This window comes from Cyprinodon variegatus, unplaced genomic scaffold (assembly GCF_000732505.1).
Source record: "Cyprinodon variegatus isolate N-32 unplaced genomic scaffold, C_variegatus-1.0 Scaffold1088, whole genome shotgun sequence".
NCBI classification, from domain to species: domain Eukaryota; kingdom Metazoa; phylum Chordata; class Actinopteri; order Cyprinodontiformes; family Cyprinodontidae; genus Cyprinodon; species Cyprinodon variegatus.
The window spans coordinates 202,035-213,927 of record NW_015151541.1 but is presented as its reverse complement, the minus strand read 5'-3'; the positions used below and the strand labels follow the sequence as shown (position 1 = coordinate 213,927).

General features: G+C 38.1%; 1 protein-coding gene across 2 annotated transcripts in view; it reads right to left on the bottom strand.

Annotated features, from left to right (window-relative positions):
* The window catches only part of cerkl (ceramide kinase like), a 38,818-nt gene that overhangs the window by 4,717 nt on the left and 22,208 nt on the right, over window positions 1-11,893 (bottom strand). For both annotated transcript variants that reach the window (XM_015400248.1, XM_015400247.1), the window contains exons 4-8: window positions 8,211-8,342; window positions 7,552-7,615; window positions 4,221-4,351; window positions 4,062-4,136; window positions 30-207 (exon numbers count right to left, since the gene is read on the bottom strand). In XM_015400248.1, coding sequence (XP_015255734.1) covers window positions 30-207; window positions 4,062-4,136; window positions 4,221-4,351; window positions 7,552-7,615; window positions 8,211-8,342 — 580 coding nt within the window. The remainder of the gene's footprint in view (window positions 1-29; window positions 208-4,061; window positions 4,137-4,220; window positions 4,352-7,551; window positions 7,616-8,210; window positions 8,343-11,893) is intronic.

Genomic DNA, 11,893 nt, shown 5'->3' with positions numbered 1-11,893 from the left:
TATATATATATATATATATAAAATGTTACCTGAGCCTGGCCAACGTCTTCACCAAAGCGTACTCTCGTCGCCGTGACGATGGCATCCACCTCTTCTTCTCTGCCCGGGCTAAGCTGCGGCCACCAAAACCAAACATAGCAGAGAATCCGAAACGCACCAGCTGGCCGTTAGACGAGAAGCTGCACATGTCTACCTGCTGCAGGTGACCTGTGATCAGACAGGAGATACCCGGAGTTTTAGCATTACATCCATCTTTTATCTTTTCTTTTTAAAACTTTGTATTATCCAATGGTAATTTTAAAGTAGGCTTTAAACCATTAAATGAACACCACTTTAAAACCATATTGAGAGTTTCAACAGAGAAGTATCACCTTGTAAATGCATTTTAAATGTTGACACAATACAACAACAAAGTTTGATGTGATAATGATATAATGTGATAGATCAACTCTAATTCGTCCATAACAAGGTGTGTCTGTTCCAGCTTTGCACATGTAACTCAAATAATTAAGGTTTGAACTTTTATTAAGCCATTCCTACACAATATATCTCATCCTCCCAATTTTCTGCAGCTTCTCTGTTCCACAGCATGCTGCTGCCTCCACCATGTTTGCCCCTGGCGGTTGTGCGTTCAGGGAATGTTGGAATGTTAGTTTTGTTTTTTTTATTACCCCTATCGTTTGGAATGAAGGCGAGATCCGAGCAGGTTTGCTGATCCCCCAGCACAGAAACATAAGTCTTTTTATGTCTGTCTGATAAAACTGAGCTTTTTCTTGCCAGTCTGACCTATTTAGAAAGACTGACAAGAAAAAACTCAGTTTTATCTTACAGCATGGAAGTCTTCTTGTAGCAGTCGGATAAAACAGTTTTTTTTTTCTTACCAGTCTTTCAAAATATGTCATATTTGTGAGTGTATGACCAAAGAGTTATTCTGTCAACAGATCATTCCACCTGAGCAGTGAATCTATGCAGCTCCTTTGGCGTTATAGTGAGAATCCTTGCTAATGATAGTCATATTGGTTGAACTAAAAAGTACTAATAAATCTGTAGTTGCACTGCATTACAGTGGATTTTTTTTTTTTTTTACTTTTACGGAAACACTGCATTACAATGTTTTTTCTTCATAAAACAGCAAGAAATTGTGAGATTCAATCTCACAATGATGGACTGTATTTAATAATAAATTAAAATGAAAACATTGAAAACAGCATGGAAGGTTTTACACTAATATATTAAAAGTCATATTGTTTAAAAAAACCAACAAAAAAAACGTTTAATGTTATGAAGATTTGACACATGTATGTAATGATACCATCTTTGATTATTCCAGATTTTTAAAGCATAAATTAATACAGTTATTGGAACCGCGTTGTGAGGCAGCAGTAGCAACTAATAATGCCCTAAAATAAAAACGTCTCCTGGTCCCACATCTTTCCTGCAATGGCATCATGAATGAAGTGACCCAACTCCTAATAAAAAAAGATTGAGGGCTAAAAAAGTGACCCCCCAAAAAAAAAGCTTTAACACAGAACATAATTTGTCTTTTCTTTACAAATACCTCAGGAAAGAGGACTAAAGCTAAAGGAGTGAGAAGATTGCATTAAATCTGAATTCATCACCAGGGCCTTATGAGGAAAAAAGCTCGATCAGCTTCCAGAAGGATGTAAACAATTTGTCAGTACCAAACACAAACATGGCGTGCCATCTGGCCATATACCTGCTGTAGCCTACTGCACCACAGTCTCCTCACCTGTCTGACCTACTGACTGCCTGTCTGTCTCTCTGGCTGAATCTGATTTCCTCACCATATGGCTTTTTGTCAGTGTGTTAGTGGAGCTCTGTGTGTTGTGTGGGATTAAAGCTGACACGGTCACTGTGTCACCGAGATCAAACCAGCAGCTCATTTTAAAGGCTCATCTAATATTCATAAGCATCTACAGAACAGGAAAAAACAATTGCTCTTTTAAATTTATTTTCATTCGATTTTCATCCCACCTCTGTAGATATAGGGTTGTGAGAGTAGAAACAATGGGATATGTAAAAAAAAAAAAAAATTCAATTTTGCTGTTATTTTTTTATATACATTTATTCTAATGCAACACCACAATTGTGGTGTATTTCCATTAATGAAGGAGAGGAAACAAATTCTTTTGATTCATAAAATCAAAATTCCCCAAACTTTTAAAAGCTCAGGAATATAATGCATTTATCTCTTTTCTAAAGTTACTCAGTCTTGTTTAAAGTCTCAGTCGGCATGATGCAGATTGCAGCGAGAGGATAGCTTCAAAATGAAAATGTTGCAAGTCCGTCACCAAAACACACTGCACACAAACTTATGAGTTAACATACATTTTTATTAAGTATCAGAAAAATTAAAATTGCTCCACAGAAACTCACAGGCTTCACAGGCAGAAAGCCCTCACAGAGAGGATCCTCAACCCATTGTTGAGTTGAGGGTCCTCTCTGTGAGGGCTTTCTGGAGAGGATTTAGTTTGATGCTTACATTTTTGTTCTCGCTAATGCTTTAGCCTTCAATCTATTTTAGTAGGAGTTTTATTTAGTATGTAGTCATGTGCCAATTGTATCACTTTAAATGAAACATTTAAGACTTTTTAATGTTAAAGGATCATTTTTATTTTTTAAGATATCATTATTTTTTTATGATATTTTGAAACCATTTTCCATTATTTTCACAATATCTCTCTGTCTCTGTGTCGGTCTGCTACAAGAAATCAGTGGGAAATTTCATTGAAAATTGTGATAAACTGTATTTCAGAACTATTTTTATGAATAAATCTACCGAAAGCTTTTAACGTAAGGAATAAATGTGTCTTCACAGCAGTGAGGAAGTTAGCAGAGGGAACAACTGAGCTTTATGAACTGATGAGAATCTATCAGAGGACTACTCTACATTATTTCTTTGATTTCTGTGAAGAATTTCAGAATGTAAGAAAACAAGTTTGATAAAATGTAGAAAAAAATAGAGAGTTAAAATAAATCAGTGGGATTACAGAAGATATTTTAATTTACTTAATTTCTATCCAAGTGTTTCCGCCCGATTTTGACTCTCTTGCACAGATTTTACTCCTATTCGTGTCACTTAATACTCCCACCTCTCTCTGTCTCACACATACAAACACACACACACCAGCTAGAAGTATTAATTATGTATGGTGAACCATCACGCCAAAAGCTGTCAAACAAAAACAACAACAAGCGTCTCTGCAAGCTGATTGGGCGAAAGATTTACCTGCGAGGAAACGGACAGAGGTGAAGAGGGTTTGTTTGGGGGGACGAGGGGGGCGGGACCACAATGAGGAGGGAAAACCTGTGATTTAGTGAAACTGATCCTACAGTCGGACATCTGTCGGCTCCCCTCCCTCCAGAGTCCAGTACCACCATCTGTCTGCATGTTTGTTGTTTTTTTAAACTCTGCTCTCCTTTGCCACTCTAATGGAACGACAGCCAATCACATCCAAGTTTGGGAACAATATAAGCCTCTGATTGGGTGGAAAATTTTGAATGAATTGAATTTAACTATGGATTCACTACAGGTTGAAGACACAATGAGGGACCAGATATTTTAGAAGTAAAAAAGATAGAATGTACTTAGAACAGATGTTCACACTGGTCATCTAGAACAGTCAGAGGGCAATTCCTTTTTCATAGCATAAGAGCAACATCAAATCAGAAAATACTTTCAATTACTGATGAATAAATTAATATTTTTTGTGTTTTGCAGGCAACATTCCTCCATTCGCACACGTTCATATCAGATCTTTTTTTATCAAATGGTGTGAAATGTTTTGAAGCTGAAAATATTGTCTGTCCATTGATGCTCTACTTAATGTCTAACCTGATCTGCTTCTTTAACATCACCCAGACTCAGATATGTCCACTGTAAATCTATCAACACAACCTTTATACCCCACTTTACAGAAACGGATCATAGACCTATAACATGCAGAATCTGTTTACCATAGATCATCTAATGTCCAGGACATTGAATCAGGTAGAATCCTGTACAGTCTAATGCTAGATATCAAACAAAAGGAGCGTACCTAAAACAATGTGGAGGGCAGCTGTGACTGGATCTCTGACCCCATGGACCGAACAGGAAACCACGTCTGTAGAACCTGATGAAGCAGAAACCAAAAAAAGTTAAAGATTTACGGGTTCGGTCATTTTTTTATGGTGTATGGATTAAATAAGGCTTTTACCAGCAGGAATGATTCCCAGTGGCAGCACTGCTCTCACTGGTTTTTCTGGAGAATTGGCATCTAGCTGAGCTCTGAGAACCAGAGCGTGGCACAGTTCTGCCACCGATCCGTCCCCACCAACACACACCACCCTGACAGACAGGTGAAAACACAGCTCCTTCAGGACAGGCAGGTGGGGTTAAGGGTCTTTGCTCAGAGAGCCAGAGTGGCACTCTGTGGGAGTGGGGCTTGAACCTCAGGATTCCAAGCTCTATGCCCTAACCACTAGGCCACCACTCCCCCTAATCACGACTGTAAACCTAACAAGACATGGAGTTTCACATCAAATATAAAAAGAATAGTTTAAGAATGCCCAGTCAAATCCATGCTTAATTTAAACTGGTATTAGCAGATTGTCTCTGTCCATTATGAAAGAGACAAAGCTGTTAATAGGCACAGACATATTCTGTTTTCGCAAAGCCGTTAGAGACATAACCCAAAATATATGCAGCTGAAATTATAGCATAAGGTGTTTTTTCGACAAAGTATTTACTTTATGAAGATGTTCTATTTCTAAAGACTTTGAAAACTGTTGATTCATTTCGTGTCTTGTCGGAGTAATGTGCTATGTTGTGTTTTTCTTTAACATAAAATGGCAAATAAACAATATTAAAGTTTGTGTTTCTTACATTAATAGATGCGGAAAAGTTTGAGATGTGAACACTTTTGCAAGGGACAAAGGTTCATAAGTAGGGAAGACCTGCATTATTCAACTATTGTTTTATTGCTGAATAAAACTGAAGCATTTTACAAATATTTGTGAATGTGTCAGCATATTTCATTACAAGATACACGACACTAAACTCGTCCTGGAAGCCATTTCTCATCGGTCTTTGCAAGAGACATACAGCATGAGATGATCCTGGAAAAATAGCAGGTATGATTTTTATATTAAGCTCTGAATATCCTCCCCTTCACAATAAAAGCATTTCTCACTTTGAAACAGGCAGACATCAATCTGCTGAACAACATATTGGTGAAAAACAAACATTAATTTGACGGTAAAGACACTCTGGGAAAAAAACAAGCTTCATTGCAACCAAAATAAACACAGATTTACTGTTAAAGAAATTTATATAAATAAACCAAAAGGATCTTAGTCATTTGATGTTGAAGAGGAAATTTTAATAGTATGATAATAACACTATAAAGTCATTTATTTATTTCAAGGTTCACGTTTGCAGTAAATAGGAGATAAACTGGCTCCACCCCCATCCCCCTCTTCCTGGGCATGGGATTACCTGAAACTCCGGTCTCCACGGTGACAGCCAGCCTAATTGGCAAATGTAGGTTTCAACCAAATCCTCACCAGTAGCCTCACACACACACCCACCCACCCACACACACACACACACACTCAGCAGCTAACTTAGCAACGCTGAGCTAATCTTCTCTAAGCACATTAAGCTTTATGAGTGCTGAGCACAAAAGCTGCTTACACACACACACACACACACATCCCGCCTCACACACCATAACACCAATACAGCGATGAGAGTTTGGTAAAGTTTTTATCTTCTTGAAGAACATAAGATTCTTCCACAATATGAAATTTATGTTCTTACAGCTCACTCCATCTTGGGTAGAACAACAAGGTCCATGTGCAACTTGTAACCTGTGTTGTCAGACTGGTGAAGGTTTAGGTACGTGCATGTGAGAGAGGTCAGTTTGGGTCAGTGTGTTTTAGTGTCGGCCTCTGACAGTAAACCTCCGTTTGATTACATGCTTCCCTTCGGTACATTTTAAAGCCAGGGAGTCACATCTGTATCTTTAGTTTTGTTTATCTTTGGCATCTCAGATATTTTCTACAGTCAAAGTCATAAAATAGGGGTGTTGATGGGGAGGTGTTTCCATTTTAAAACTCATCTCTAAAGATAATCATCAAACAGTGGAAACAAGCAAAAAATTAGGTCAGCAAACATAAGAAGCTTTTAATTAATTTAATGTCAATGGGGATTTTACTTGTGATTATTCGGAAGGGTGTGAATAATTTTCCCACGCCACTTTTTTAACAAAATTACTATGTTTTTTTGTTGATTATAGAAATGTGGTTACATATATTTAGCAGCAACAAGTACTGCCTATACAACATTCTGTCTGTTAATCATCAAACAGGCAATATTTTATACAGTGGTATAGGAATCGTGTCAGATAATTTCAGTCTTTATAGACAGTTGGAAAAAATATATATTTTTGAAGGCTGTACAGTTATTAGGTTATTGTCACTGCCTTCTTTGCATGAGTTAGCAGGGTCTAAATCCCTACTGGTACCTTTGTTTGTAAAGCTTTAACGTTCTTTTTATTTCATTCGCATTGTGTATGTTTTTAGTCACATGGTCACATTTAGTAACAACATCCAAAAACATGCATATCAGATGAACTGAGCAATTTAGAATATGTGTGAGTGGTATATCCACGCTTATTTTGTCCTTTAATTTTTCTCTGTTTCCTTATTATAGACATTGTCTCTTGCCAGATGATTGCTAGAGATTTCCTGGAAAAACAGCTGCCCTGTAACTAGTGTTGCACCGATACCGATACCAGTATCGGACGGGGCCCCGATACTGCCCTAAAATGGTGTTATCGGTATCGGCGAGTACCAACAAATAGAGCACCGATACCATTTTGAGAGCCATAAGTTTATTCAACTATTGTCACTCCTGGTAGGCAATAAAAAGTTCTAATGGATTCACTTTGTATTAGATTTTTTTCCTGCTTCACAAAGGTAGGCAGCAGCTTGACAAAGCCATGATGGCAATTATTTTACATTATTATGGTATCGGTATCGGCCAATACTGCACAGCCAGGTATCGGGTATTGGTATCGGGGCCAAAAAATGGCATCGGCGCAACACTACCTGTAACAGTCTAGTGAGTATAAAATAGCATGGATAAAAGTAATTTAAGTGATAATAGTTCAGTAATTAGGTCATTTGTTTCCAATCACCTTATAGTAGTCATAACTTTAGACATTAGCCGTAGAGTGACCCATTTTTTGAGATGAAGTGAAATGTAATATGGTGGGTCAAACAATGATGTGGTACTGAATCAATACAGGCCTGAATAGATCTATATCAAATAAATCACATTTATTTATTTTTTTATTTCACAAGTTCTTTGAGCTGACTTTTTCTACAATGCAATAATTTTCCTGCATTTTAATATAGTAGTTACATAACATAATATATCATAAAAATAATATCACTAAGTTTTTCACACAAATTTATTGATAACCTTGAAAAAAAAATTTGTTTTTTTTTGTTGATATGAGAAACAACAAAGAAACCACTAACCCATCATATTCATCCAGTTTGCATTCCTTCATCACTGAGAGAGCATGACCCTTCCTATCGGTTACTGCAGAGACAAACAGAAATAAAGACACAGAGGGAGAGACAGAAGGAGAAAAAGGAGAAGTAAGCAGATGGAGAGACATTGAGATGGACAAAGATAAAGTGTTCGTGCATGTGTGTGGTCAGATGAACACGAGTGTGCTCTTGATAGCTGCCAAAGAAAAAAGTGGGACAACGGATATTGTGCCATCTGCTGAGAGAAGGGAAAGGAGGAGAAACTGTGAGAAAAGGGGAGAGAAGGCCGGAGAGGAGGAATTATAGAGAAGATGAAAGAAGGAGAGAGAAGGAGAAGAGGGTAAAAACAGGGAAAGGAAAGGAAGTTGTGCCCCACTGTCATAACAGATGGACTTGGCTCCGCCTTCAGGATCAGGTTACCTAGCGACCAGAAACTGCCATTAGCTCTGACCTTTGGACCTGGACACTTAAGAGCACACAGAGATTTCATATTGTTTTCTTTTACATCGATACACAAATAAGTTTTGTGTAGCAGTTGGACCAACTCTGATCAGAATAGTGATGTTGAAAACTAGTAAATAAATGACTGAACGTCATTTCTAAATGTGTTGTTGAGGGAGAGATAAACAGCAGGAAGGGCCGACCTGTGATATCGGTGCGGATGTCAGCCATCTTGAAAAGGGGAGCCACATGGTCTCTGTAGATATGAACGGCCTCCTTCTTGTGGCTGCTTGGGTTGATGAACACCTTCACATACCTGGGCCGGCTGCTGAACCCTGCATAGACACATGAATTCACTGCATTTAACACCTTCATCCCTGCAATCAGTGATAAGTTTGAGAAAACTCTACAGTATCTAGATCACAGAGAAAAGTCAGCTGTCTCGTTCATGTCTGATGTCTGAATGGACATCTAGAAAGTGAGAAGGTGCACGCAAATTCCCCGTTATTGAGCAACAATAGCACCTCTTTTAGAGCTGCCTGTCTATTAATGATTCCGGGAACAAAATGCAAAAACATCAGCTCAGCTTACATAAAAAAAACAACAAAAAAAAACATTTTTTGGTGGATTAAACTCTCAGTCTACTGCACAATTAAAAACCAAAACATTAACAGATTTACAGTTCCTCTCAGGTGATTGGCTGCAATCTTCCATCTCTCCAGGATCTGTACGCCTCCAGGACTCTGAGGCGTGCAGGAAAGATTGGGGCTGATCCCTCACACCCCAGCCACAAACTATTTAATACACCTCCCTCTGGTAGGACGCTGCCATCCATTAGGACCAAAACCTCACGCCTCAAGAACAGTTTCTTCCCATCTGCTAGCAGCCTTATCAACAAGGCCTGGGGACCCCCATGACACTGACACTGCCTCTCTCCCTCCCCCGTTCAGGACCTAGAAGCTACACCAACGTAGCATCTCCAGACCTCCTGCATTACATAAACGCACAGCCTACTGTGTGTATAGTATATAGCTATATACTATATACTATATATTGTATGCAGTATATTGTATGTTTGATATTGAATATAACTCTAGATCCTGTATTTTGTATAGGACTATATATATAATTTGTCTGCACAATCAACAAAAAGTCAAATTCCTTGCAAGTACAAACCTACTTGGCAATTAATATAATTCTGATTCCCAGAGCAGTAGTTTTGGATCACAAGACAAATGGGAATGTGTTATCATTCCTCTGCTTCTCACTTGAAAACATATATGGAAGGTATGAAGAAAAACATAACTGAAGCCACAAAAAATAATGTAAAGCCATACATGGAGCAACATGTGTATCAGGAAGTCCAGAACACTGTTAAAAATGTGAGTGCTAACAATGTTAGTTTAGGTGAATCCATAAGAATAACCAGAGCTAACCCTGTGATGGACCGAGTCCTGGGCTATCTCCATAGTTATGCTGCTATAGGCTTAGACTGCTGGAGGACAGAGGGACCCATTTTTCATCATTCTGCTTCATTCTATCTTTATCCTCACAGTCTGCAGAATTTGCTAGTTCAATCTCTAATGTTATGCTCTCTCTGCTTTTTCTTATACTGTGTTAGCTTCATGTGGTCTGTTCCTGTTTGGCTGTGACACCATCCTGGAGCGAAATATAAGCTGTGCTGCTGCCATCAACACGTTTGTTTATAGATGTTCAAGCTTGGCCTGTTTTTCAGTGTAGTCCTGTTTCTCTGACAGTGATTGGCTGGATGTGCCCTCTTTGTCCTCTGACACGGGAGCTGGCTCAGAGCTCGTCTGCAATTCCTGGACAGGGCTACCTGTGGAGCTGGTTGACAGTTGGCTTTTGTACGGTATCTCTGATTCTTTCTTTATGTCTGCTTCTGTCTCCTTGAACCCCCGTCAGCCTCGGCAGATAGCCGCATACACCGAGCCTGGTTCTGCTGGAGGTTTCTTCCTGTTAAAAGGGAGTTTTTCCTCTCCACTGTTGCTACAAGCATGCTTTGAGTGAGGGATTGGCTTTGAGTCAATGAGTTGATGCAATCAACTGGTTTAACTTAGATAGAAAACTTTATATCAATTTGAATGTATGATCTGGTTGAATTGTACAGGGCTTTGAGATTACATGTGTTGTGAATTGGAGCTATATAAAATATCTGAATTGAATCATTTTGGAAATACAGCAAATTGATCCTTTTCTTTTTATCTTTTGCTCTTTCGTAAGGAAAGGAGTTATTTGCAGGTCTGTAAGCCTATGTAATTGGGAAAGTAAATAAAAGCAGGCCTGCTCTGAAAATAGATTCACTATACAAATAGTATCTGTCACATCTATGTCATATATAATAGTTTGCATCCAATCTTAGGTCTGTTCATAATTTCGAAAAATAATTTCTCATTGAAAATTTTCGGTAGATGTTAGGAGGAGGGTGAGGAGTTGGCAAATGAGTGCAGGGCCAGTTGACCCCCTCTTTGATTTTAGAGAAAATGAACAAGATACATGTTTTGACATCACTAGAATATCTTGTATAATTGTACAGAGGCCAAATAATAGTTTTTAAACATGTTTGACTTGAATGGTATGTTTTTGTAACAGCTGTGTTGAAATATATCTAGTCTTTATGCGTTCAGTACAATTTCCTTTGCGAATCAAAAGAAGAAATAAAGAAAATGTTGGTACCAAATAGTGGAAAACTGGGGTAAACTGCATTGTTTTATCGATTCCACCCTTAGCTAAAGAACCAGAATAGATTATGTTTTTATTAATGAAATAAAGAAGCTATGAACAAGATTACAGCTTAAAATCAGAGCAAGTTTGATGAAAAGATTAAATTATATAGCCTCACTTAAATATAATGTTTTAATTTGTATCCTTTAAATCTAAAACTCTGATTCAGAGTGTGTGTGTGTGTGTGTGTGAATGTATGTGTGTGGTTTTACAGGACTGTCTCCAAAATACACAAACTCGCAGAGGCTCCCCCATACAGCTCGTCATTAGGCAGATTTAGAGACCGCATTATGAATCCCCATAGACTAAGTTAGATCAATACACACACACCAGCTCCATTATCCAGCTCATGACTATAATCTGCTCCCAACAGGCCGTGACCTCGCCCCACTAATGACCCCACATGCACACACAAAGTGCACCTCCTACCATCACTCCATAGTTCTGTCCAGGTTCTCCGGAGATCTTATGAGGAGCCACCTGACACCTTCATCACATCGGACCCCCAACAGTACAAGAAGCCACACCCTCTATTAAAAAAAACCCCGACAGCAATCTATTATTTATGAAATTTCTTAAATTAATATATTAAAGAATCATTGCTGATACAGAATGGATAAAATAGGTATTGAAGGGCTCAGGGATTTCCTTGGTTTAAATAGTTCTAATCAGAAGAATAAAAATAATTGTACTAGGTAATAGACACTTTCAAAGTAATTAAAGCTAATTAATTGAAATTTGAAGTAGAAATTTGAATAAACAGCAAATAAATATTGAATATGGTTATAGAAATATATTCAACAATTTGTGGAAAAGCCTTTTAGGGTAATAACAACATCCAGACGTCTCCTGTATGGAGAGGCTAATCACCCAAACTGCTCAGGAATGAGTTTTGACCAATTCTTCTAAACAGATTGTCTTTATATAGTGAAGGTTTGTACATAGTGGCACGTATTAATGCCAAACTTGTCATAGATTTTGCATATTTCACAGTAATAAGCAAAGGTGTTCTTCCTCCAAGCAAGGAGTGTGACATGATAGCTTTGGCATCCCCTAACCAAGTTCAATTTCTTCTTGCTTTTAGTCAAACAACTATGGCTGATATCTACAAGTCTTTCTTAAGCTCTCTGTGAAAGTCCCTTTT